Source organism: Cebus imitator, unplaced genomic scaffold, assembly GCF_001604975.1.
Source record: "Cebus imitator isolate Cc_AM_T3 unplaced genomic scaffold, Cebus_imitator-1.0 Scaffold257, whole genome shotgun sequence".
Taxonomy (NCBI): domain Eukaryota; kingdom Metazoa; phylum Chordata; class Mammalia; order Primates; family Cebidae; genus Cebus; species Cebus imitator.
The window spans coordinates 2109241-2136650 of NW_016107572.1; the positions used below are offsets into that span (position 1 = coordinate 2109241).

The 27410-nt window shown below is 55.3% G+C and overlaps 1 protein-coding gene across 4 annotated transcripts in view; it reads right to left on the minus strand.

Moving 5' to 3' along the window:
* Positions 1–27410, minus strand: part of KIF21B (kinesin family member 21B) — a 54761-nt gene that overhangs the window by 17544 nt on the left and 9807 nt on the right. For all 4 annotated transcript variants that reach the window (XM_017499406.2, XM_017499404.2, XM_017499405.2 and 1 more), the window contains exons 2-26: positions 22959–23181; positions 22461–22643; positions 20197–20346; positions 19960–20094; positions 19410–19577; positions 18974–19089; positions 18056–18251; positions 16677–16866; positions 15219–15282; positions 14899–15117; positions 14402–14483; positions 13891–14008; positions 12922–13113; positions 10768–10967; positions 6952–7059; positions 6327–6395; positions 5584–5816; positions 5242–5389; positions 4817–5011; positions 4622–4723; positions 3289–3454; positions 3018–3069; positions 2843–2900; positions 1509–1714; positions 1357–1431 (exon numbers count right to left, since the gene is read on the minus strand). In XM_017499406.2, the coding sequence (XP_017354895.1) occupies positions 1357–1431; positions 1509–1714; positions 2843–2900; positions 3018–3069; positions 3289–3454; positions 4622–4723; positions 4817–5011; positions 5242–5389; positions 5584–5816; positions 6327–6395; positions 6952–7059; positions 10768–10967; positions 12922–13113; positions 13891–14008; positions 14402–14483; positions 14899–15117; positions 15219–15282; positions 16677–16866; positions 18056–18251; positions 18974–19089; positions 19410–19577; positions 19960–20094; positions 20197–20346; positions 22461–22643; positions 22959–23181 (3648 nt within the window). The remainder of the gene's footprint in view (positions 1–1356; positions 1432–1508; positions 1715–2842; positions 2901–3017; positions 3070–3288; positions 3455–4621; positions 4724–4816; positions 5012–5241; positions 5390–5583; positions 5817–6326; positions 6396–6951; positions 7060–10767; positions 10968–12921; positions 13114–13890; positions 14009–14401; positions 14484–14898; positions 15118–15218; positions 15283–16676; positions 16867–18055; positions 18252–18973; positions 19090–19409; positions 19578–19959; positions 20095–20196; positions 20347–22460; positions 22644–22958; positions 23182–27410) is intronic.

A 27410-nucleotide genomic window follows, 5' to 3' on the forward strand; every position in this document is an offset into this window, starting at 1 on the left:
GACCATCCCTGTCCACAGGCCCGCACCTGGTGCTGGGCTTCCACCTTCTGTCAGGGCTGTGAGGCCTGTGGGGCAGGGCCGGCTGTGCAGTATTCTCAGAGCTCAACTCCCAGCTAAGCTCCTGGATGCTGTCTTTAAGCATCGATCCTCATCATTCACAGATTCCATATTTGGGAAGTCACCTATTCGTTAAAATGTACTTGTGGCCAGGTGCGGTGGCTCATGCCTGTAATCCCAGTAAATTGAAAGGCCTTGGTGGGAGGATTGCTTGAACTTAGGAGTTCGAGACCAGCCTGGGCAACAAGGTAAGACCTCAACTCCACAAGTAAAGTAATTATGCAGGCATGGTGGTGTATACCTGTAGTCCCAGCTATTTGAGAGGCTGAAACAGGAGGATCGCTTGAGCCTGGGAGGCGGAGACTGCAGTGACACGATCAGGGTCACTGCACTCCAGCCTGGGTGATGGAGTGAGACCCTATCTCCAAAAAGAAAACAATCCTCCTGCCCCCCACTAAGGCAGGTGGCAAGAGACCATCTTGAGCCCTTGCTTTCCCACTATCTAGCTGCGCGCCACCAAACCTCTTGCTCTGTGGGCCTGGCCCGCATGCAGGTGACCGGCTGGGGACTTCCCTGCCATTCTGCATTGATCTCTTTTTTCCTTGGAATTTCTAATCTCCTCTCACACAATAAGGCCTTAAAAAGACCTGAAAGCTCCCCAGAACCCATGGTCATGAAAAAGGGCTGAAGCACATCAGTGTAATGACCAATCCAAGCCACTCCAAAGCCCTCTGTGTTGGGTGCACAGCAGCCGTTTCCAGCTTCTGGCTCGGCTATGCGGTTTAAGGTATGTTACAGAGATTACATTTCTTTTTCTTTTCTTTCTTCTTTCTTTCGGAGACAGAGTCTCTGTCACCCAGGCTGCAGTGCAGTGGCACAATCTCGGCTCACAGCAATCTCTGCCTCCCAGGTTCAAATCATTCTCATGCCTCAGTCTCCCGAGTAGCTGGGATTACAAGCATGCACCACTGTGCCTGGACAATTTCTATATTTTTAGTAGAGATGATGGTTCACCATATTGGCCAGGCTGGTCTTGAACTCCTGGGCACAAGTGATCTGGCCATCTCAGCCTCCCAAAGTGCTGGGATTACAGGTGTGGGCCTTCACGCCTGGCCCATTTCTTGAGTCCACACCTGACAGGGTGGGGAAGGGACCACTGGGTGAAGCCGAATGGCTCAGGTAAGCTGGCCCAGCTTACACCACGCAAGGTAATCTACAGAGCAGAACATCACAGCCTCTCATGTACCCAAGGACTAGACTGGTGGTGACTCCAGAGCGGATTCTAGAACATGTTCTCACCTAATGGGCTGCCCTCGGTCGTAGGACTTCCTTCTCGTCAGCGGGGATGTCTCTGTGCCTCGAGACTGCCTGGGGCTGGAACAGAAGAGTCCAGTGAGGTCCAGACGCAAATCCACCCCCACCCCAATCCACATTCCTGCTCCCGTCCTTACAAAGTGCTGCCCCGGGTAGGCAGGCTGACAGTGCGAGAGACCTTGTCCCGGTAATAGGGGTCTCGGACGGAGAAGCCCACGCCATCCTCTTTGATCTCCACAAGGGAGGCCAGGGACTTGGTGATGTTCTTGGTGGAGATATCCAGTGGGGGCCCCAGGCACTCGGCCGACACAGCTTTCATTTGGGCAGACAGCTTGGGCTCGCTCTGGGAAAGAAAGAACAGAGTGGATCCACTTGCCCAAATGGCACGGCACATAAAGGGAAGCCAGGGGAAATCCTACTTTTTTTTTTTTTTTTTTTGAGACACGGCCTTAAAAAAAGTGGAGTACAGTGGTGCAAAATGGGTCACTGCGGCCTCAACTTCCCAGGCTCATGTGATCCCCCCACCTTAGCCTCCCCAGCAGCTGAGACTACAGGCACATGACACCACACCTGGCTAATTTAAAATTTTTTTCTGTAGAGATGGGGTCTCGCCATGTTGTCCAGGCTAGTCTTGAAATCCTGGGCTCACAAAATCCTCTTGTCTCAGACTCCCAAAGTGCCAGGATGACAGGGTAAGCCACTGCACCCGGCCCGCCCAGAAATTCTAACAAGAGAAATGGTGCTATCTTGGCCTAAGGTAGGGGACCCGATGGAAGGACCCAGGCAGACATCACCAGTGCTCCACGGCGAAACTCTCAGGGTCTTTGGAGCATCCAGAGAAACTGAAATTGTTTCACTGCCCTTAGTTGGACTACGTAAACACAGAATGCCCAGCCTGACTTCTCTGCTGCTCACCAGCTCATCAGTTTACCCCAAAACCATGCATAATTTGCTATTCCCAGTCTGCAGTGTTCTCCCTCCTTGTCTCCTTAATAAGCCCTATGTCTTGGTTCAGTCTAGTGAAACTGATCCCTTGATGTTAGGTAAACTTCCTCATTGCTGATTCTCCTATGGTTGAATCAACTGTGTGTATGTAAGGTAACCAGACATTTCGAGTTAGGTTTTGACCAAGCGTGTGGGGCAGAATCGCTGGGGGGTGGGGGGAGGTGATGTTTTTGAATGCAGGGACCCTGGTTCTGGTGCTGTTGCTAGCAGGGTGGCCACAGAGGCTAGCGGTGACTCCAGCCACTTCCCCCTCCTTCCACCCACCTCAGAAGAAATGGGCTGTAACAAGTTACATATCTGAACAACCCCAAATTCCAGGCTAAATTTTCTTGGCACCTCCAACCCAGCTGGGGACAATCTTGTGTTGTGGCTGAGGGTGGAGCAGTGCCACAGTAAGTGGGAAACGGGCTGTGGGGAGGCTGGCCCTGCTGCATCCACTGCCTGCCTGCCTGCCGGCGGGGCTCACCTTAAACTTGAAATCATCATGGCTGGTAGAGCCTTTCATGGTGAACGACTGGGAAAAGCTGAGGAAGAAGCAGAGAGAGTTCAGGAGGTTCAGCCCTGGGACCTATGGCAACTCCTCCCACCAGCCCCAGGCACCTGCTGTGAGCCAGCCTCTCACTGCCAGCTCGTAAACTCACCTCCCCTCAGAGAACTCTGAGATCTCCTCATCTGTGCTGGCATAGCCGTTTTCTGTGGGAAGGAAGGAGGGAGAGAAAGAGGGTGAGAGGCCCCGTTCAAGAGTTGGAGAGGGAAGATGTCTCCCTCCTGCATGTCACCTGCTGCAATCAGACCGGGGCTCCTGGTAGGGCCTGGGGGTGGTTCTGGGGAAGTGAGGGCCTCCTGGGGGTCCGAGCCCAAGAGCACTGGAGTGCCGAGGAGCTGGCAGCGTCCGTCCACCCTTACCCATACCCTGCTGCACGTTGTAGATGAGGGCCTGCAGCTCGGGGTGCGCCTCGGCCTTCTCACGCAGGGCGTCCAGGAGCAGATGGTTCTGGGAGGACCCCGCCATGTCTGTCTGCCTCAGTCGGCCCTCCAGCAGCCGGATCTGGGCTTCCTTTTGTGCCACCTGCAGCCCCTGGGGGCAGGGAACAAAGCCTGGAGTTACCCCTCCTGGCCTGGGATTGGGGGTTCTCCATGTCGCATAACCTCTACCCCTCAAGATACCTTGGAGGGCCCCTTCCAGCTCCAGCATCACCCATGTACCTGGCACACGCCTGGGAGAACTCCCAGCCCCCTCAGCTTCCACATACACACATCAGGGAAGCTCACCTCAGGACACACCTATTATAGGCCAGGTTATGTCCCCCCAAAACTCATATTCGAAGCCCTAGCCCCATTACCTCAGAATATGACTATTTGCATATAGGGCCTTTAAAGAAGTGACTGGGGTCATACAGGTGGGCCCTACTTCAATATGGCATCCTCATAAGAAGGGGAGATTTGGACACAGACAGGCACAGAGCGAAGACCATATGAGGATGCAGGGAGAAGACAGGCCCCAGGAGAAACCATCCCTGCCAACACCTTGACCTTGGGCTTCCCACCCTCCAGAACCATGAGAAAATAAACCTCTTGTTTGAGGCTCCCAGACCGGTACTTCGTTATGGCGGCCCTGGCAAACTCAGAGAGTCCCCAGACACGAAGCAGAGCTGGAAGAAGCTCAGTGGAGCCGGGGGAGGGGTCAGGTGGCAGAGTCTCCCACCTCCTTCCAGCCTTACACGGATGCACACCATGTAGGGCCTGTCCCCAGAGACCACAGGCCCCAGGAGGGAAGGAGGCACATCCTCTGGTTAGCTCTCTGTCAAGGAGAGAGGAGAGGAGCCCAAGAAACGCCAAGGAACACCTGACACTCTGCTGTGAGCCCCCGGGTGGGATGTGGTCTATCTGTCTGTCCTTCTCCTGCTCCCACATACACACACTTTTCCCTCTACCTCCAACGGAACCAAGCCCAGCACTGCTTTGAACACCTGCGCCAGACACCCCAGGTCAACTCTAACAGAGGCTCTGCTGTGTGTCAGGTGCCAGGCCACGCGCCCCCACCGCCAGCATCTCATTCAAGCCACGCCACAAGCTACAAGCTTGGTATGGTCATCTTCTCAGCTTCACAGCTGTGGTGTGGGCGGTGCGGAGGTTGGGCGGCTTGTCTCAGCCTGTGAGTGATGCAGGTGAGGAGGAGCCAGGACCCCGGGCTTCACACTAGGGTATGCCACGGGCATCTGTGCCCATGGAGCTTCCAGCTTACCTTGTCAATGGATGCCTTGAGGAAGTTGTCTAGCAGGAGGCGGGCTTCGGCCAGGGAGCAGGAGCTGATGACCACGGATGTGTCTGTGGAGTCCAGCTCCTCCTAGGACCGGGAGGCAGAGAGCCCTGTCACCTGGGGCTGCCCCTGCCACCCACCCCGCCCGCCTCCGCCCACCAGGCCCAGCCCTGCGGATACCTTGGTCTCCTCCAGCTGCACGATGGTGGCCTGGCAGTCAGTGATGCTGTCGTTGATGTAGTCGATGTTGGCTGCCAGCACCTCGATCTCCTCGGCCAGCTCCTGCAGCCCCTTCTCCTCCTCGGGGCTCTCAGCCTGCAGCCGCTCCCGCTTCCTCCGCAGGGCCTCCTGCAGGAGGAACAGCTCCTCCCTTTTCTGGGGTCAGGAGATGATTGCGATGGAGGAGTGGTCTCAGGTAGCTGCCCAGCCCTGCCCACAGCTCCCACCACAGGCTGGTCCGTGAGGTCCCCCCAGCACCTCTGAATTCCAGGCACAATGAGCAGAGGGAGTGGGGGACGGGGAAAGGTCTGAAGAGCCGGAGAAGTTGGAGGTGACAGAGGACAGGCAGAATGGTGGGATGGGAGAGAAGGGGGAGGAGGGCTCACCTTGATGAGCCGCTCCATGTCAGCCTCCAGGTTGACAATGGTCATTCTCTGCATGACGATGTCAATGATCCGCCGCTCTAGGGACTGCCACTTGAGCCTCGCCGCCTTACTGAAGCTCTGGCTGGCCCCCTTCTTCTGGAACTTCTTTCTGAAAGATACAGGCAAAGGGGATTGGATGGGACTCCTTTTAATCTCTGCAGCTCCACTGAGCTCCCTCCCTGGAGTTGACAGTCGTGGGAACCCGGAGCACTCTCCAGAGCTTCCCTCTCCCTCACCCAGGTCCTGCCGCATATTCTCACCCCCTCTGCCTGCACAGGCCAGGGTACTGCCAGTCCACCTTACCGGGCAGGACGGGTGCCATTGACACTAGGTGCAGGGTGGTCCCCCAAGAAGTGGTTGATTTTGCGGTTCCACTGGCGCACGATGCTGGAGACAGAGCGGGCCCCTGATTCAGCCTCAGATGAGGTGGTGCTGGCCGACACCTCGGCCCCAGAGTCCAACATGGGTGGCTTCAGTCCTGCACGCCCTGCTACCCGCTCAGACATGGGCTTGGCCAGGCGCCTCAGTGCAGAAACCTGGGGCAGCGGGGAGAAAAGAGGGAGCTGGTGAGCAGGGTGGCCTGGAGCCACACAGAAGGGCCCAGGTTGGGGTGCCAGGCAGCAAGAACACAGAGGCTGCTCTGTGCTGGCCCGGGCTTGGGCTGCAAAAGGGCCAAGGGGTCTCTGTGTGATGTGACATGAACACAAAAGAGGCCGCCATCTTCTTTTTTTTTTTTTAATGCACAGCTCAGGCATTTGGGAACGAAGCCTGCAGTCTACCCTGCAGCCTGAGCTCTTGTTGAGAAAAGTCCATCTAATAGGCTGGACACAATCTGGACACCGACTATGCCTGCTGAATGGAGGGAGGGAGAGCCAGGGTCACAGGCAGGGCTTGCTTCCCCTCCCTGCCGGCTCTGGCAGAACTGGGAAATACCACCTTTATTCCACTGCCAGGAAGTTGGAGGCATAAAAAAGAAGGCAAGCAACGTACGCACGCACACTCACATGTGCAGGAGCAGGGCCTCACCAGCCCACGAGTAAGCTCACCTCCTGGGTCTTCCTCCTTAGGACCATCTCCTGCTGCCGCTTCTGGGACTCCAGAGCTCGAATCTGAAACTGTGGGAGACAGAAGAGGGCTAGAGTCCACGCTCAGGCACCTTGGCCCCCTCTGTCTGCACATGGGCTGGCCAGCTCTGTAGTTAAAAGCCTGGGCTTCAGGGTGATTTTCATGTAGCCAAACTCTTGATAAAGTGGGACCCAGAGTTGAGCTGCCCTCCCCAGCGGTTGCAGTAAAGTCCCCTTTCTCCACAAGGGCAATTTCCTTAGCCTCTTCTTCCCTCCAGTGGGGAGGAATCCTGGCACGGAGGGCTTGGCCCTATTGGGCTTCTCTGCAGGGCCTGAAGCTGCAAATTTCTGGCTTGCTGGTTACCTTGGGCAAGCTCCTTCGCCCTCTCCAGGGCTCAAGTCCCTCCTCTTAATATGTGGGGGTAGGGCCAGAAGCCACAGGGTCTGCTCTTCCTCTAACAGGCAGCACTGTCCTCCAAGCACGGCCATTACCACTTAGGACAGTGGAGACTGAGGCCTGCTTGGTCAGGAGGGGCAACCAGCTGCACCAGGAGGCTGGGAGAGCTAGGGCCAAAGGCTCCTGGGAGGCCCAAGGGCCACCCCTCACCTCCTGTCGCCGCTGCTCCTTCTTGAGCTGTGCGATCTCCCGGTTCCTCTTGGTCTCCACTAGCCGCCGCCGCTGCTGCTCCTCACGCATCTGCTTCATCAGGGCCACCTGGGATGGACAGAGGTGCTGGTGCTGAGACAGGGCTAGGAAGCAGCTGGCCCACACTCTCCAGGGAGGGGCCAGCTCTGAGGACAGGGGCAGGGATAGTGGTGAGCCAGGCAACACTGGCTCAGGGCTGGGGTTCTGAAGTGAGGGGTTCCACCTCCCACTCCTCCATAGGAGCTGAAGCCACCTGGGCGACCTGCCAAAAGGAGTGGCCTCAGAGCCAGCCCGGCAGTGCAGGTGCCCACTCTGCAGGACCCAACCATGGCTCTCCCTGCTCAGAATGCCACAGCCCCTGGTGGCCCTCACCCACAGCCACTGTCCTGTGTCTAGCCATTCCAGAACTGGCCTGGGTTGCTGGAGGCAGGTAATCCTCTCCCTTCCTGGAGGCAGAGCTGCAGACAGGGCTGAAGTGAAGGTCAGGGCCTCCATGGCCACGCTCACAGTGACAGAAATAAAAACCACCATTATTTACTGAGATCTGGCTGCATGCCAGGCACCCTCTTCATGACAATCATGAGAGAGGCATTATCGTTCCTGTTTTATAAACAAGGAAATGAGCCTCAGAGAGACAAAGGGACTTACGGTCATAAAACTAGTAATGGATGGCTGTATTCCGATAACAAATCATTGCTTCTCAATCTGGCTCTTCCTGTAGTCCCAAGGATGGCTCCATGGGAGGTCAGCAAAGCTAGGGACCAAGTGCTAGGGACCCCAGAGTTGTTGGAAATGTAGCCAAAGGCGCAGAGAGCACCATTAGTGTGGCCGGGGGTGACCCAATGTGCTGGGGAGCCACTGACGTGGGGTCCTGTGGCATCTGTTCCCTATTCCTGGTGCCCAGAACATAGAAGTGTAATGAACACAGGGCTTTGGACACCTTCCAAGAGACAGGGGCATGAGAAACAAATGACAGTCAATCCTTCCTCTGCCACTGAAGCCTCGGACACTACCAGGAATGTCACCAATCTGCCCTGCCCTCAGAACAGTCAAGAAAGGAAATAGGCCAAGCACAGTGGCTCACACCTGTAACCCCAGCACAAGCACTTTGGAGGCTGAGGTGGAAGGACTGCTTGATTCTAGGAGATCAAGATCAGTCTGGGCAACACAGTGAGACTCTGTCTCCACCAAAAACAATACAAAAACTAGCCCGGTATGGTGGTGTGTGCCCACAGTCCCAGCTACTCAGGAGGCTGAGGTAGGAGGACTGCTTAAGTCCAGGAGGTTGGGGCTGCAATGAGCTATGTTAATGCCACTGCACTCCAGCCAGGGCATCAGAGCAAGACTGCCTTTTTTTTAAAAAAAAAAAAAAAAAAAAAAAAAAAAGAAAGAGGAAATGGCATGAGAAAGCAGGGCTAATGGCTAGCAGGGTTGGCTTCTCTCTGGGAGGGTAGGAGGGCAGGCAGGGTCTGTTGGGGTGGATATGCAGAGAACAGGAGGGATTGCCTGCTGCTGGGGCTTTGGGGTCCAGAATGTGTGTTCTCTGAAAGGACTGGAAGAACAAGTCAGTTCTTGTTCCCTGGCTAAAAGTGGACCTGAAAACTCCAGCATCCCAGGAGCTGTGTGCAAACCCAAGGTGTCACGTATCTTCCGGGGTCAGGAGCTTAAGGCTTCCTGGGGAGGTGTTATGTCTTCCTGGTCAAAGTTCCATCCACTTGACTTTGCATGTGTGGTCAAGCTCCATGGTGGCTACCACAGAGGCAAAGGTCTCAGAACAGATGAGTACATTCTAGGCACACAACAAGCAGAAACAGGCCACAGTGCCCAAGATCAGCATTCTCTGCAGGTTTAGGGTGGAAGGCATTGTGGCCTCTCCCTGGGAGACCCTGTGGCTTCAGGCCCCACCCTGGTTCCACTCTGTGAATCGCTGGGGCCCTGCAGCTGAACAGCCATGGGAGGACTCTGGGGCACTGGCTCTCATGGCTTCTGGTTTGAATCCTCGGCTCTGTCCCTCCAACAGAAAACCTGGGCCCCTCCTGGGATGACCCAAGGGTGTTCCTTTCTGCTTCTAGCTCTGGGTTCATAAGAGCAAAGTCACGTGGACAGAGCCGTGCACCTGGCTGAAGGAGCTCAGCAATCCGGAGACGGAAACACAGGTCTACACATGAGCCTCTTGTCTGTCAGATGCATCTTGGCATTATATTATCTGTCAGGCTTCAGAGCCATAGGGATCTTCCCTCATGAGGCTCTACAGGGCCTCTGCAGCTGAGATGTGAGCTGGCCAGGACAGGGTGGGATACCCTGCAGAGGCATGAGACGGAAACCCCCAGAAGACAGAGTGGGGATGCACACAGGTGAACCCAAAAGTGCTACAGAAGCTGCTGCAGAATGTGCAGGCCCCTGGCGGGAGTGCTGCTTCACCCCGGGGATAACCAAGGTCCATCAGTCCCTCCCTCTAAACCATCAGCGGGTGTCTGGGGCCCTGGTGATCTGGGTATTTGAGTCCATACTTGAATCTCAAGTCCCCACAAGGTGTATACACTGAAGGAGATGGTAAAAATGGGCTCTCTGGGACCAGCCCAGGCCAAGCAGGTCTGACCATAGCAAGGCAGGGCCTTCTCTACTCTGCTCAGGTTGATGAAGCCTCTGGACCTACAGCCCAGGCTTGGGGACAGAGCCTGCCCAGGTGAGGTGGCTGGGCCTCAGTGACAGCTGTGGGTCCACCTCTTCTCAGAATTGACATCACTGCACTGCCTCTCTCCTCTGCACACGGAGTCAGCCATGAGGGTGTGGCTACCAACGGCTCCTAGATGCCCCATCAGCCCCAAGTACTGGGGAGCACCCCTTTCCTACGTCTCTGTCTCCAAGGCCAGTCCTTCACAGCATGCTGGGGCTGCCACCAGTGCCCAGGGCCTAGCCCAGGGCTGTGGAGAGCAGGGCTCCACTGATGGCTGAGGGTCAGAGCAGGCAAGAATGTAGGATTGTGAGGGCCCAGGGGGAGGGAGGACTGAAAGGGAGCAGGGATCTGCTGAGCCCCAGGCAGGAGCCAGAACACACCAGACACTGAAACACAAGACCTGAGTCCCCGAAGCCAGAAGCTCAGGGGCCGACCCCGGGCCCCAGAGACTAGAGCACTCTGAGTGGTGGCAAAGTAGAAAAGGGAGGCCTTGTGCCACCCGAAACACATAGTGGTTAGGAGGCAGAGAACCAAGTTCAAATCCCAGTGCTATCTCTTGGGAGCTGGGATTAACTTCTCTGAGCCTCACTTTCTCATTCACAAAGGAAGAATAACAGGACTTCTTTCATGAGGCTCTTCTAGGGACTGAATGTGATCATGTGTGTGAGATGACTAGCCCGGAGCCTGGCCATAGTAAACGTTCAAACGATGGTAACTGTTACTAATATCATTCGGGGCCACGGGTGCCCCACGTGAGGGGCCTCATGTGCGCTTCGTGCAGACCCGAAGCGAGTGTGCCACGGCCTCCCCTATAGGAGGCAGCACCGAGTGGGGTCCCCCGAGATCCTCGTCTGCCTGAACACGACCCCATGCAGCCCCCATCTCTGCACACTGGCCCCACTACTGGTGGGTTGTTTCACCTGGACGATGCTCTCAGCTAAGAGGACCATATCCAGGGCCAAGACGGGGTGAAACTAGGCAATGCTGTGTGCCGAGAAGAGGATCCACACTTGATGGCAATGATTATTTTTACCACGGTGAGTGGATTCCAAGGTGTCACATGCACTCCAGCCCGCACTCCTCGCAGCCTCAGCCCCTACCTTGGCCTTCTTCATCTCAGCCACCTCGGCCTGCAGCTTCTTCAGCTCCCGCTCGTAGCGTGACTGGTTCTTGAGCAGCCGGGCGTGCTCCTTCTGGGCAGCCTGCAGCTTCTGCAGGTCCCGGTTCATCTCCCGCAGCCTCTTCTCATAGTCTGCCTTGATCTTGTTGGCCTTCTCCTCCGTGTAGCACTCCATGGTGCCTGAGAGCAACCAGAGGCAGCTGTTGGTGCTGGGTCCCCAAGGGCTCCCACTAAACATAGGGTCATCAAGGGGGAATGCAGGAGCCTCTGTTCCAGTCTCACTGCATGACCTCGGGCAAGTCACACCCTCTGAGCCTGTTGTCTCATTTGAATGATGCCCAAGGCCCCTTCCTGCTCTGACATCCTATTGGAATGTGCAGGGGTGTTTTTGTGTTGAGATCTCCGAGCCCCTGGTCCCCAGCTTCCCACGAGGGTCCTGTAGCTCACTCATCCTGGCTGGTTCTGACCCATGATCCAGTATTGGAGGAAAGGGCTGGGGCCCGTGGGAAGGGGAAAGAGTTGGCAAGAGAAGACAGAGTGGTGTGGGCCAGGGCAGAAGGAATAAGCTGATTCTCCACTCTCACCCTCTCCTTCCTGAACTACCAACAGACATCTCCAACTTATAGGTACAAGACCCAACTCCTCATTTCCACCCCTGCCCCACCTCAGTACACAGCATCACCTCCTTCCAGAAGCTCACACCCTGAGGCGTCCTTGGCTCCCCTCTCCCCAACACACACCTCCCAGCAATCAGCAAAGCCTTCTACCTCAACCTGCAAAATACACCCAGAGTCTGATTTCTCACCGCCCCCTGACTTCTCACCACCTCTCCTAGGGTCTTGGTAACCGTTTCCTAAGTGGTCTTCAGCTTCCACTTTCATCCCCCCAGTGCAGCAGCCGGGGTCATCTTTTAAAAACGCTTTGACATTCTGCATCACGTAGCTCTCTTGAAACGACACACATCCCATCTCCCTCAGAGTATAAGGCAATGTACTCCCTCAGTGTACAATGATATGATGTGGCCCCACGTGTCTTCTCTGGCCTGTCCCCTCTCGCTGTGCTCCAGCCATCCTGGGCCCCTCGTCATTCTGCCAACATGCCAGGCACATGGCAGCTTTATGGCCTTGGCATCTTCTGTTCCCTCTGCCTGGGAGGCGCTTCCCCTGGCTGGTTCAGCTCCAGCACTCTCTCGCCTCCTGCAAGTCTTTGCTCACATGTCACCTTCCCAGTGAAGTCTTCCACGACCATCTTTAAAAAACACCACCTCGCTCTTCAGCAGTTCCTGTTCCCCTTCCTGGCTACATTTTTTTCATACTTATTGGCATCGAACATGCTATAGATTCTGCTTTTTTGGTTATGTTCGTCTTTCCCCACTAGAATGTGCACTCCATGAGAGCAGGAATTTTGCCCACTCCAATACCTCTAGTACTAGAAAAATGTCTGCTCTATTAGACATATTCAACATGTGATTGCTGAGTAAGTAAATCAATGAACGAACAAATAGAAAATGGAATGAATGGGCTGAAGAGCAGCATGAGGAAGGTACAATGGGAGAAGGTTTATAAACAGGTCCAAAGAAAAAGACTCAAGGAACTGAATGCAGGAGGAAAGGCTGGGAGTGTCACGTTCCCGTGCCTAGGTATATAAAGAATCCTGGCCGGACGCAGTGGCTCACACTTGTAATCCCAGCACTTTGGGAGGCCAAGGCGGGTGGATCATGAGGTCAGGAGTTTGAGACCATCCTGGCCAACGTGGTGAAACCCTCGTTTCTACTAAAAAATACAAAAACTAGCCAGGTGTGATGGCGCATGCTGGTAGTCCCAGCTACTCGGGGGGCTGAGGCGGGAGAATCACTTGAACCTGGGAGGTGGAGGTTGCAGTGAGCTAAGATTGTGCCACTGCACTCCAGGCTGGGTGACAAACAAAAAAAAAAAAAGAGAGAGAGAGAATCCTAATACGTGACATGATAGCAAAAAAAAAAAAAAAAAATCAATTATGTTTCATAGGAACTAGGCTCGCAAGTCCCTTGCCTAGAAGGCCATGACAGCCCCAACACGCCAGCTGCTGTTGACAGAGGAGGGGCTCACGGGAAAGGGAGGGAACGGACGGGGTGGGGGCGTGGCGCTGGCCTTACTGAGGTTCTGCAGCACGCGGTCTCGCTCCAGCTGCGTATCCCGGATCTTGTTCTGCAGCAGAATCAGCTTTTCCTCGTACTGGTGCTTGAGCGTCTGTAGCCGCCGCTGGCTGTTCTCCAGCTCGTCGATGAGCTTCTGCTTGATCTCGATTTCGCACGTCAGGTCGGCCAGGTCCGCCTGGAAGTTCACCTCTACGGGGGCACAGCCAGGCTCAGCCCAGCAACAGGGCAAGGGGCAAAATGGGGGGCAGATGCGCCAGTCCTGGGCGCTGGGACTCTCCTTTGGTCAGCCATGATCAATCAGTGACCAGAGGCTGGGCAAAATGATAAATCCCAACACAGGTAGAATGTGGCCAGAAGGAGCAACACATGTAAAGAGCAGTCCCCGAAAGACAAGGCGGGGCTCAGGAGCTAGCGGGGGTCTACACATCCTTCCCAGCCCAGCTGCGCCCAAGGCCAACATTCACCTGCTGTAGACGACATGGGACCAGCTTGGGTGGAGGAAGGTGGGGCAACTAAGAGCACTTTGCGCGCCCAGGGCCAGCGCTGGCAGCAGGCAGGGCTTAAGGGGCAGCGTCTCCATTTAGAGGAGAGGGCTTTGGCACCAGTCAGGCCTACGTTCACGTTCGCTCTGCATGGACCGCACTGGGAAGGTCACTAAACCCCTGTGAGCTATTCCTCAGTGGTAACATAAGGACGCTCATCACACCTATGCACACAGTTGCAGTGAAGACTGAAAGAACCAACCCATGCCAAGGGTTAAGGTGAGCCCAGTGCCTGGCACCTATGAATGACCAGGAAGGGTTTACTGCCATCACCATGATGACTGCTGTTGTCATTGTTTCATGCTTGGGAGTTCTGGGGCTTGGACACCATTAACTTAGAGAGCTCTAGCAGGGCCTGACCCATCCCCAGGCACTGGCGGCCAGGCATTGCATTCCCCACAGCCCACAGCCCAGGCCCACACACCCTTCTCCTCGGGGTCTGAGTCTGAGTCCACCAGGCTCTCTTCACTGCCCGAGTCCTCATCTTCATCCTCGCGCCCTTCCTCCTCCTCACAGCCACTCTCGTCTCGCTCTTCCTCCTCCTGGGCACCAAGCACCATTGAAGTGGGCCTGGCCTCAGAGAGGGGAGCCCAGAAGCAGAGGTGCGTCCTGACACAGTGCCTCAGGTGTGTCAGGAGGGTGGGGATTGGGACAGGCCACAGCAGAGCCCCCTGCCCACCCCCCGACTCCTGGAAGAGCACCACCTCCCCCAACACCCCGGAGGAATTCCTCTGGGAGGGCCTCCCTGCCTGCATCATCCATTTGGGATGAGGTGGGGGCCTAGGGGAGGGAGATCACCATGGTAACCAGTCAGTGATATAAGGAAGTACAAGGATCAACTGGATGCAGACCCAGCCACCTCCCTCACTCTGTACAAGGATGCGGAGGGGGTCCCCCAACCCCAGCAGCGACATGGGGCGAGCCGTGCTCCTTACCTCCTCTGCCTCATTCTCATCCGTCTCCTCACTGTTGTCCTGATGGAGTTTTGCCCTCTTCTTGAAGGCTTCCTTCTCAGGGCTGCTCAGGGAGCACAGGGAGGCTGGATTAGGAAGGCTACCCTGCCTTGGGTACACATGTGGGGCAGGAGCACAGGAAGGCTCTCACCAGAGGGCGGGGAGGGCACTAGCGCCTACTCTGCAGAGAACCCCGCTATTCTTCCCCAGGGCCACCCAGAACTGACCTTGGCTCAGCTCAGTCTTTCCTCTCCTTGGGGGAAAGCATATGGCATGGGAGAATGTGGGGGAAGGGGGCTGTCCAAAAGGTTGAGCAAGTCTGAGCCATGAATTCCCAAGCAATACTGAGGCAGCCCCTGGGGCTGGGGGAGTGGCGGTTCCCTCCTAAACACGGGTGGGCAGCAGTCCTCCTGGGGGCTGGGCAGTGTCCACCGGGGCGGTCTGAGGGCTCTCGGGGATGGGGACTGCACTCCACTAACCTCTTCCTCCGCTGCCTGACCTCCTTCTTCTTTAGCCTCTCCAGGTCCTGCTTGGCCCTGCGGATCACCTCCGAGGCATCCTCCATGGAGCTGGCCGGGCTGCCCCCAAGGGTCGGGACAGCCGGAGAAGCACCCAGGGAGTACGGGCTCCGAGCGGAGGCCCGTGAGAGGCTGCGGCGCAGCGACTCGTTCATGGCTTCACTCTCCAGGAGCTTCGTCCTGCGCAGGAAGAGCGAGTGGGGCGGGGCCGGGTAAGCCACCAATGCCCTTGGCCTCACCTTTGTGGGGTGGGGGGCAGCCTGCACACGCAGCTCACTCACCGCAGCTCCTCGATCTCCCGGATGTAGTTCTGGATGAGGGCACCAATGGCCTCATTGCCGTCGCCTGGAGTGGGAAGCGGGGAAGGAGGGTGCGATAAAGAAGACAGACAAACCGGGTACGGTGGCTCACACCTGTGATCCCAGCACTTTGGGAGGCCGAGGTGGGCGGATCACCTGAGGTCAGGAGTTCGAGACCAGCCTGACCAACATGGAAAAACCCCGTCTCTACTAAAAATACAAAATTAGCCAGGTGTGGCGGCGCATGCCTGTAATCCCAGCTACTTGGGAGGCTGAGGCAGGGGAATTGCTTGAACCCGGGAGGCGGAGGCCGCAGAGAACCAAGATCACACCATTGCACTCCAGCCTGGGCAACAAGAGCAAAACTCCACCTCAAAAAAAAAAAAAAAAAAGAAGAAGAAAGATAAATAGCAAGGGCCTTCACCTCTGGACTACTGCTCTTACATCTGTGCCTGTAATAGGGTAGCTCATGTGAGCCTTTTCCAAAAAAGGAATCTATATCAAAAAATACTTTGCACAGAGGTATACAAGCACTGTCGGCAACAGCAAGAAACTGCAAACAACCTGAATGCCCATCACTAGAAGCCTGTGATAATAAATTTATTCATCATTATCACATATGGGACACCACGGCAGAAGATGAAGAGAAGTCGGTTTTGTTGTGTTTTATTTTAATTTTAATTTTTTGGTTAGAGCCAAGGTCTGGCTCTGTCGCCCAGGGTAGAGTCACAGCTGCCTACAGCCTCGACCTCCTGAGCTCAGGCAATCCTTCTATCTCAGCCTCCCAAGTAATAGGAACTACAAACATGTGCCATCACACCCGGCTAATCTTTGTATTTTTTTGCAGAGACCAGGTGTCCCTGTGTTGCCCAGGCTGGTCTCAAACTCCTGGGCTCAAGCAATTCTCCTGCCTTGGCCTTGCAAGTTGCTGGGGTTACAGGCGTGAACCCAAAGTAGGTTTAATATGGAAAGATTTCTAAAACAGAATGCTAAATGTAAAAGGAAAGTCTTGGAGCAATATATATAATCTCATACATAGAAAAAGTAGTCTATACAGTACGCACATTAAGAATATATATGAATACATATTCATACTTGAAACAAATACTGAGAAAGGTGTGGGAAAATACACACCAAGCTGCTCACGGAGGTTCCTTCTGAGAACTAGAGCGGGCCTGGGGTGGAGGGTTCAGGGAGAGGCAATTTTAACCTTTCACTTCATTTAGTGATGGGTTGTTTGCATGTTGAACAAGAAGGAAGTGTTCATGTATTACTTGTGCCATACAAAGATGTTTTAAAATCAAGTGAAAAAAATGCATGAATGAGCTGAACTGTGAATTTACTGGCTGGCTTAGCCCACCCGATGCTCTAGGGTGGGTGTGGGGAGAGGGGGTCCTAGCTCGTTGGTGCTCTGAGCTGCCCTGGCACACCCCAACTCACCGGCCTTGGCCAGCAACAGGTTGGCCTCCTGGCTCATGAGCTGGGTGACGCGGTTGTTGATGGCGTCAATGGCCTCCTGCATGGCTTTCACCCGGAGCCGCAGAGCCCCATTCTCCTTCTGCAGCATGGCATTCTCCCGGAACAGGTCACTGTAGCCCTCGGCACCATCCTCCCCGATCACTCGCTTGCCCTGGGAGCAGGGGTGATGGAGAGCGGTCAGGCAGCAGAGCTTGCAGGCGGGGGAAGGGGCTGATGACGCCCCTCCCTCTGCCAGCGCCCTGGCCTTCCCCTGGAGATGGCAGCACCACCATTCTCCCCTGCCACAGGTTTCCTAAAACACAGCTCCTGGCCCCCAGTGCTCAAAAACCTTACACAGTTCTCCTTGACAATAAACAGTCCAACTTTTGTAAGCAGCCACTCAAGGCCTCTCACAATCTTACTTGACCTACCTTTCCACGGTGTACTCTCATGTATCTCCAAAAACACTAGTCCAAGGGTCAAAACCCTCTCTGCAGGCAGCTGGCACAAATGAGTCAGGCTGGGTGTGAGACAATAGGGAGTGGTAGAGACTGGAGCTCAGAGTCCCAGACTCAGTATAAAAGGCGCAGCAGCCCCTATGCCACTCCAGCCAACTTAGTACCAGAAGTAGTTCCAGCAAATCTGAAACTCTCTGACTTTCAGAAAGGTTGACAACTAAGTTGTCTTCTTTTAAAACAAGTGCAAGCCAAACCAAAACTCATCTGTGTGCCAGATTCAGGCCATGGACTACCAGCTGGTGACTTCCGCCTTAGTCACATGGAATTAGACACGCCCCCAAAGGACCCATTTTCTCCCACTCTGTTTCTCTGTGCATGGCTTGTTCCTTACCTAGAATGCCTGTCCCATCTCATTTTGTTGTTATCTCATTCATTCTGCAAAATCCATATAAAAGATCCCTTTTTCCGTGAGGCCCTCCCCGACCGTCCAAGCAGATAAGGCCAACTCTCTCCTCTGCAGCACACTGAAATACTCCTGCGGTCCCTTCTACCAACGATTCTGTGCCAGTCTAGCAGTCTCATCTGTTCCCACACAACACGTTCAGCAGACATGAAAACTCCCTGGAGAGTGTCTTCCGTGTCCAATAAGATCCATGCAACAAAAGCCGGGGAGCCCTTCTTCCTCCAACTTAATATTCTAAAATCCTGAGGGCTCAGACTGTGCGTGATTCACCTGGGTGAGTCCCTAATAGTGAGCATCATGTCTGGCACACAACCGATGCTCAAGAGTCACGTCCAAAGTGGATGGTGGGTGACAGGGAGGTGAGAGTCAGGGTGAAGCTGGGGGAGAGGGCACACTAGCTCCAAGGAGGAGTGCTGGGCAGTGCCCAGGAGCATGCTCACCGCCTTATACTCCATCAGCTCCATCTGCAGCCGGGCAATCTCAGCCCGCAGTGCACTGATCTGCTGGCTGGTCTTGTCCTGGTTCACTACCACCTTGTTCTTGATGTTGCGGGCCCGATTGGCATATTTGAGTGTGTTGAGGGTCTCCATGAAGTCTCGGTCTGAGGGGCTCACACAGGCGATCATGATGGTCTGGCTGGGGGTGCAGAAAGGCTGGTGTGAGGGTGAGGGACCCAGCCAGTCTCCAGAAGCATTGCCTCAGAGCAGAGGTCCTGCTCCCATCCCATTCCCCCACTGCCTTAATGCCCAAAGGACCTGGGCATTCAGGAGGACAGGCCCTGGGACGTGGGCATCTGGACCACCTGGCTGGGAGTTTCCGCGGCAACAGCAGATAACCACAGCAAAGGCAGCTACCAAGGCTAAGGATGCAGTGATACTCAATTGCCAGAGTCCTTTGCTTGGTGATGAGGATGAGCCACAGCCCTGCATTTTCCTTTTTTTTTTTTTCTTTTTTATTATTTTTTTTAAGACAGGGTTTCACCATGTTGGCCAGGCTGGTCTTGAACTCCTAACCTCAGGTGATCTATCCGCCTCGGCCTCCCAAAATGCTGAGATGACAGGCGAGAGCCACCACGCCCCGCCAGCTCTGCATTTTCTAGCATTTCCCATCTATCATCTCATCTGGGCCACAGGGCTTTCCTTAGGAACATCTCCCCCTATTTTACTGATAAGGAAACTGCATCTGACCATAGCTGTCTAAAGGTCATGAAGCACCTCAAGGTTCCTACCTCCCAAACCTGCAGCCTAGGATGGGGCGGCCTCCTCCTCCAGGCAGGCATGTGCCACACCCACACACCAGTATCTTCCAGGAATCTCCCTGCCTCCCCATCCCCTTCCTGGGTGTTGGTCACCAGATACCTGTTGCCCCCCAGCGAGTCCTGGAGGAGCCGAGTGAGCTTGGAGTCCCTGTAGGGAACGTGCACCACCTTCTTGCTCTGGTCCCCTAAGGCGCTGATCACATTGCCCAAGGCCAGCTGCGGGAGACAGACCCTGGCACTCAAGAGTCACCCAGGGAGTGGAGGGAGGAAGGGAGGGACAAGACAATCCCCAAGTCATCTGTACCTGCCTCTCTGGCCCCAGCAGCTCTCTTGCTCTCTGGGTGGGTTTACAGGCAGATGGATACGCTGGTGAAATCGGGAAGTTGGGGGCAGGAATGAGGTCTGGGAGTGAAGGGCTAGCTGGCAAGATGTCCAAGGAGGACTCAGCAGGCATGGGATCGCGGGGCCTTGAAGGGGTCTGAGACTGAGCTGTGTGAGTGGTGGGTGCTGGGGCTGATGACCCGCCATGTGCCTACCAGGCCACAGTTGATGGAGATGCCCTCCTTGGCCCGCTCGCCGGTGGCCCCTGTCCTCTTCAGCCGCTCTGAGCCGGCCAGGTCCACAAAGTGAAACTTAGCGGTGAGTGTCTCATACTCACTGGAGGGAGGGGTACCATCAGGAAGCCCGGTCACCACCTCATTCGCCTGCAGCAGAAGTCAGTTCTGACTCACCCAGCCCTCGCCCACCTCGCTGGCTTCCCTGCTCACAGTACTGCCGACTGGGAGAGGCAGGGCAGACGGCCGAATGTGTTACACCGTCCTCCACACATGCGGAGCATCTGACAGCGTGCACAGTACTTGCACAAGCCTGATTTCCATTTAATCCTCACAACACCACGATAGAGAGATCATTAACCCATTTTACAAATAGGGCAATTGAGGCTCAAGAAAAATACATAAAAATCAACAAATGGCAGAGGCGAGCCTCAATCTTGTTTGCTATCTCTGGATCTGTGGCTCCTCATTGTGCCCTTCCTGGGATGCCCCTATAGCAAGCTGGCTCCCTGACCCCCCGCAGGCTCCTCACCAGGTCGGGCTGGGTGCACACGCGCATCTGGCACAGGTGGATGGTGAAGATGGCGTGGGAGCGCGAGCTCTGTACGTTCATCTGGGTGCTAGCTGTGGTGCGCGACAGGGCCCCCTGCTTCAGGCACTGGATCAGCTGGAAACAGAGGCAGAATTGAGGGATCGGGACTACCGTGGTGCCAGCCCCTGCCTTTTTGGGATGCCCTGGGCCTGTTCCAGACCTCCAGCAGATGCTCACCTCCTCCTGGGAGTGGATGAGGCGAGAAGTGACGCCGGTGGTGTAGATGCCACCGTTCGCGTCCTCGTGGATCTTGATGTTGGACCTGCGGTGGCGGGCGTCAGGGTCACGGGTGCTGTCAAACAGGTCAAGGATCTCCTCATTGTAGAGCTGTGAGGAAGGAAACAGCTGAATGCATATGGCATGCAGTGGGGCCCCAGGTGGCTGCCACATGCCTGTAAACCATCTCTGTTTTATAGATGTGCAAACTGAGGCTCTGGGTCCCCTCTGGGTTCTGAATCCCACGGCCTTTCTGAAGGATAGGGGCAGGAGGCAGCTGGGACCTGAGGCTGCACATTGCTCCTGACTCCCCAAGGAACCAGCAGCCAGCAGCTCGGTCCCAGCAGGGGCTAAGGACGGACGGAGGACAAAGGGATGGGGCTCTAAGATGCAGGAGATGAGGAAGAGGTGGCCACAGTTTGAGCAGATCCTGTTGTATTCCTGGAGTGGGAAAAAGCGGGTGGGGATGTGACTCCAGGTGAGGGAGAGCAGAGACAGAGCTCAGTGGAGACCAGGGGAGCTGTGCCCTGACCCTGCGGTCTCTGAGGTGACGACAAGCTCTTGAGGGGAGGAACATGCCTGTGTGCCTTGCCCTATGCTAGGCAGCAGGTGGGCATGGAGAGCACGCCACCGGCGTCCTGGAGAGGGCTGGTGAGACCATCGTGGTGAGGGGGCCTGGCCTGGAGCAGTCACCCCATTTCAGACGGTCTCAGCCAAGAAAACTCCTGTGTTTGGAACTGCTGGCAGGGCAAGTGTCACCTGCTGAAATCTGGGATGCTCAGCAGGTAGATAGTGAGGGCTGGGGAGTGGAATAGGGATGGGGCAGACAGGGCAGCAGCCAAGAAAATGCTGTGGGGCTCGGGGGAGGCTGCAGCTCTCAGACATCCAGGCTTTGACAGCCCTGAAGGGACTGAAATATCCCACATGAATGGGAAGGAGGAGATGGAAAGGATGGTGCAGATGGGGGCCCAGAGTGTCTGTCTGTCTGTCTGTCTGTCTGTCTGTGTTGGGGCAGACACACTGCATCATTCGACCTCTTGTGGTTCACCGTATGGAACTGATTTTCCAGGAACCTGCTCTCTGGGGCTTCTCCACAGCAACAGGATAGGGGAGGGACGAAAACAAAGAGATGTGAGAGAGACGCTTATTGAGACACACAAGCAGCAGGACCTGTACACGGACATGAACACAGACACACACATACACACACACATAGACACAGACGCGCAGACACAGAGACATAGACACATGTGCACAGACACAGACACGAACACAGACACAGACGTGCACACAGAGACACAGACACACATGCACAGACACAGACACGAACACAGACACAGACACACACACAGACACACAAGACACAGAGACACAGACACAGACACACAGACAACCTACACGCACAGATAGGAGCACAGTCACATACACATAGTCAGTTCATTTATTAGAAGCGAAAGTCCAGAGGAACTAAGAAAACCTCCAAATTCTAAAATGCAGGGTACCCTAGAGGGCAAGCCACCGCCTGTGTGCCCAGGAGGGGAAGCTGTATTTTAATAGGCAGAGGCTGGGGTTGGGGAAGGCCTGGAGAGGGCCAAGGCCACATGCTTCCCTCAGAGAGCAACCTGGATACAATCAGAGCTCCAGGGTTTATGGGTAAGCGCCCTTACTGGGTGGGGATCAAGATGAGACCCCCTGCTCCCCACTAAAAGCCCCTCCCCAGCTGCCAGTCTGGGCCTGACATTGTCCCAGAGACAGGAAGCGTGGGTGCACAGAAAGACCTTTCCTGGAGGACCTTCCTGCCTGGGGTCAGAGAAGACTCGGGGGCAGGAAGCACCTGAGCCAGAGGGGCAGGATAGGCTGCCCTGAGGCTAAGGGGGGACACAGAGAAGGCCAGTATCACCCCATTTTGCAGATGAGGCTCAGTGTGGTGAAATGACTAGCTCAAGGTCACAAGGGTAATCAGTGTCAGAGCTGAAACCAGTCAGGTGTGAAGGGATCAAACAGGTCATCAACTCAAGCTCCATCTGACGCAGGAACCCCTTTTAAGTGTCCCACCAAGTAGTCCTCCACCCTTGCTTGGATTCTTTCAGTAGCAGGGAACTCATCACCTGGAGATGCCTCCATGATTCCCTGGGCTCATTCCACTGCACTAGAGGAAGGCCCAGCTTCCATGGTCCTGCAGTCCCCCAAGCCTCCCACCTGTCCGCCCTATGAGGCCATAGTACCTCCAGAAACTGGGCGCTGACTTTGAACTCAGGTCCAGCCACACCCTGCTCCTGCGCCCGACGCTTGCGCTCGGCAATGCCCCCAAAGAGGTGTGCGATGGCCCTCGGGATGATGCCCTGCTCCTCCTCCGTCGTTGCCATGTCGAAGCCAGTACCCATGGTGTACGTCTTCCCGGCCCCCGTCTGCATTGGCAAAGATAGGGGGGTGTAACTCCACACCCTTTGGGGGCACCAGCAAACCCTGGGCCTGGGCCAAATCCCCTTAGCTCATCCACCTCCCAGCCTGGTTCCCCGGCTGCTTTCTTGGTCCTGCAGCCACGCTCTGGGGAAGTCTCTGACTGACAGCCCTCCCTCTGCTAACCAGCGGTGCAGCAGCATCCTTAGACAACAGACAAAACCCTGAAGCTGTGTCTCAGCTGCTGTGAAGGTGGGGCCTTCTCATTGGATGCAGGGAGACCAAGGCTGGAGCAGCCATAGGTGGGTGTGAAGATGGCTTACCTGCCCATAGGCCAGTACCGTGGCATTATAGCCCTCAAAGCAGCCCTCGATGAGCTTGCTCACACAGGTGGAATAGATCTGTTCTTGCCAGGTGTCCAGGTCGAAGACAAAGTCATAGGTGAAGGCCTTGTCCTTCCCCAGCAGGACCTGGGGCTCTCCTGGGGTAACGGAGGTACAGATGTGGCAGCCCTCAATCTTCTCCTTTGACAGCTGGGGCCGGATCCTGTCCAGGATGGAGAGAGCCCTGGGTCAGGCAGCTGGAAGGGGGCTGCCGCAAGCCCCTGTCTCACACTGATTGCCAAGCTGCCACTACCCCCGTGAGCCAGAGGAAAAGGAGGGATGCTTATGTGCCCCTAGAGGACATGGGCAACTTCTTTTTCCCCTGAGATGGAATCTTGCTCTGTTGCCCAGGTTGGAGTGCCTTGGCGCCATCTCAGCTCACTGCAACATCCGCCTCCTGGGTTCAAGCAATTCTCCTGCCTCAGCCTCCTGGGTAGCTGGGATTACAGATACACACCACCACACCCAGCTAATTTTAGTATTTTTAGTAGAGATGGGGTTTCACCATGTTGGCCAGGCTGGTCTCAAACTCCTGACCTTGTGATCCATCCACCTTGACCTCCCAAAGTGCTGGGATTACAGGCGTGAGCCACCATACCCAGCCAACTTTTGTAATACAATAGTAATAACAATATCAACATCATCAAAACAGCAGTTGTTAACATTTATTGAGCACTCAGCATATATCAGATCTATGTTCAAAGTACTTTCCATAAATTAATTCATGTGTTCTTCACTATAAACCTGTGAGGTGCCTACTATTTGCCTAATTTTACAGACGAGAAAACGGAAGCTGAGAGAGTTTAAATGACTTGCCCAAGGGTGTATTATGGAAAGTAATGGCGCCATATCCAGGTCTGTGTGACACAAACACACACACTCCCAATTGGATCGGAAGCCCTGGAAATCAGCATCTCGCCAGGGGAGAGAAGACAGCTTGCCCACTGCTGGGGAGGCAAAGCGCAGGGCCAGGGTGGGGAAGAGAAGGAACTGGATGCTCCCACAGCTCTGGGCCACATTCCCAGAGCCAGGACTAAGCTCTAGAGGGGGCCAGAGCCTCTGCCAATGCCTACGGGGGCTGCATGCAGGAGGCTGAGAGCTCCCCTCCCTGATGCCAGACCAGGAGCCCCCTTCCCTGATGCCAGACCAGGAGCTCCCCTCCCTGATGCCAGACCAGGAGCCCCCTTCCCAGATGCCAGGGCCTGGTGGACATTCTCAGGCCCCAGCTCTTCTTCCTTTCTAGGAGTGGAGGGGCCAGACCATGCACAGCTAGGGCTGACCAGGTCAAGTCCCAGGTTCCCTTGCGAACGGCAAGGGCCTCTAGAAAGGACACCAGGCCGCCCAGGGTGTGCTCCCAAGCCAGATCCTGGCAGGCTTCCCTGTAAAGAGGAAGAAAAGCGGCACCAGGACTGAGTGAGGAGCCCGCCATAGACAGAACTATCTCTATCCAGCCACCCCTTCCTCTCTCTCCCAAGCAGCCATCACTATGACAAGGTTCCCATGGCAACCAAGAAGGAGTCAGCAAGCATGCGTGTGCAGGGATTGGCAGAAAGCACCGCCCCCACCCCAACCCCCTAAAGTAAAAGGGGATGGGGGTTAGGCTCTCATGCCCATGGGCTCACACAAGCCAGCCCATCAGCAGGCACTCACAATGAGCTGCTTGTCAGGCCTCCTCTCCCCAAGCCAACACTTACCAAGAGAAGAAAGGATGCCAGGGGCCAGGCCAGCACCCATCCTGGGCCCAGACGTGCCTAGCGACAGAGTCTAGGGCCTCCAAGTCGCAGTCCTGTCTCTGTCCCCAGCTGCCCCAGCTCCCAAGGCCCATTCAGAGCTGTAGGCTGGGGAAGGTGCTCACCTGAGCCTGCTGCCTACATTTCCACTGCAAGGGAATAAAGGAGACTGGGGAGGCGGGGAAAGCCCAGCAGGGATGGATTGGGGGTGAGCTACACCAGGCCCAGTGCCGACCCACAGATAGGGGTCTGGGCCTTCTTCAGAAGTGTTTCCGAGGTGTGGACAGACCCTCACCTCTAAAAGGAATGGAAGCCCAAAAGAAGTCACCACATTTATCCAGCTGTCTGGCCCAGGCTGGAAGGGAAGCCCCGCTTCTCCATTTTCCACCTGAATTGGCTTCTGCCTGGGAAGAGAATGGCTGATTCTTGCTCATCCTTCTGGACCTCCAGACCAGAAACCTGAGGCTCCAGTAAGAGCTCAGGGTCAGCAAGGCTCCTGCCTCTACTTCTACCTCTACTGCTAATGATGGCAGTGAACATACACTGAGTACTCACTCTGTGCCAGACAGCATCTAAACACTGCTATGGATTCACTCTTGGTCCTCAAGACACTGGGAGGTGAGGACTAGACCCTCATGTATGAATGAGGAAGCTGAGATGGCACACAGCCAGAGTCACAGGTCACAGTCAGGAGCAGAGCCAGGGCTTGAACCTGTGCAGTCTGCATACATTGCCCTTTCAGTGGTCTTACGCTACCCTGTCTCCAAGGACCAGGGCTCACAGTGCCAGGGGGAAAAAACATCTTACATATGCAGGGAGAGAGAGTAGGAGCAATCTTGGAAGGAGGGACGTGGCATTGCACACAGTTACTAAAAAGGAATCTGGCTCTCAGACCTGGCTCTGCCCCTGGGCTCCTGGGATCCAAGGCTAAGCACTTCCTCCCAGGACACCCAGGCATTCCTAGGTAAACCAACGGCCTGGCATGGGCAGCCTCTGAGGACCCTCCAGCTCTGCTGGCTAGCACCAGCTCCTGAAGACGGCCTCCCTACCACGTGGCTGCCTGCAGTGGGATTTCTGGATTCAGTTCAAATACCATTTAATTACTGTAGGCAGATGGCAATGCTGGCGATTGGAGGAAATCAAATCACCATCCCTGGAGACAGTGGAGCAGGGGAGGAGGGGGGCAACAGCCCTGCTTGTCAGAGCCCTTCAATGAGGTGAGCAGCTTCTGCTTCAGTAATCAGCCCCTAGACCACCTGGGGAGCCTGCCTGCCAGGATCAAGAGAGTGGGCAGAACAACAGTCTGGGAGAGAGGATGTAGGGAGGAGACCCCAGAGTTTTAGGGTCCAGGAGTTGTGGGGTCAGCAGGGCACTCACCCTGGGACCCTTTGTTGACCCAACACATTCTGTGGTCAGAAAGAGACATCCAGCCCAATACTGATATACACTTAGCACCAGACTGCTTTGTCGGGGTGCAGGTGAGCATGCGTGAGCAGTGTCACCCAGAGAAACAGATATTGTCTGGGAGACAGGGGGCATGGACCCTGGATGAGTCACCAATTCCCAAAGCAACTCACCTGGAAGAGGGAGAGAGTGTTGGACAGAATGAGTAAGTGGAAATGGAGGCAAAGGAGAACTAAGCTGCCAGGGATGCTCTCCATGTGCTCATGCTGGGTCAGGCACCTCCCACAGATCACCTCGTTTAAGTGATGCTATGACCTAGGGATTTTAATCCCCATTCTCCAGCAAGGAAGGTTGAGGCTTGAAGTGGTTAAGCCACACACACAGTAAATACAGTGAAGCTGGGCATCGACCCCGACCTGGCTATGAATGCCCTTCCACTCCTCCGGCTGCTTTCTGTCAGAAAATTTACTTATTTATTTATTATTTTTGTTTTTGAGACAAAGTCTCACTCTGTTGCCCCAGGGTGGAATACAGTGGCACAACCATGGCCTTGGCCTCCTGGGCTCAGGTGATTCTCCCACCTCAGCCTCCAAAGTGCTGGGATTATAGGTATGAGCTCCCATGCCCAGCTGAAAACTCTTAATCCTAAAATTGCTAAATAAACTTCATCCCACACCACCTGCATCAGAGCCAGGAAGGTTCTCCAGAAGGATCCCCGAATATCTGTTTACATATGTGCAGGGCTGGGCACCAGGCTTGCCCTGCCTTTGAGGGCTCACAGTCCCTGGTGGCAGACACTGTTTCAGTCATCCTGGGCTTACTCTTCACCACACCCTGCCTGGTGGCAAATTCAAACTGACACCCCACAGGTAGGAGACAAGAGGGCTGGGAGACAAGCGACCAGGGTCCTTGTCAGCTCTGCCTTGGCTCTGTTGTGGTTCACGAGCCTACTTCCTCTTAGGCTATCTAGAAGGTCTTTTCCCGCTTTCAACTTTCTAAGAACTCCATCACCCACCCCGCAGCAGCCTCTTCTCCTGGCCCCACCCTTGGTGAGGTCTCCTTTTTGGGCTGCCCTCAAAGTGGCAGTGGCCCACTTGACCCCAGATAAGCGGAAGGAAGAAGCAGGGTGGCAAGGATGGGCACCACTAACAGTCCTTTTCCTCTCTGGGGGCATGGGAGGGGGGTCAGGGATCTCTAGGGTCTTCTTTTTAAAACATTTTTGCAGAGACAGGGTCTCGCTATATTGCCCAGGCTTGTC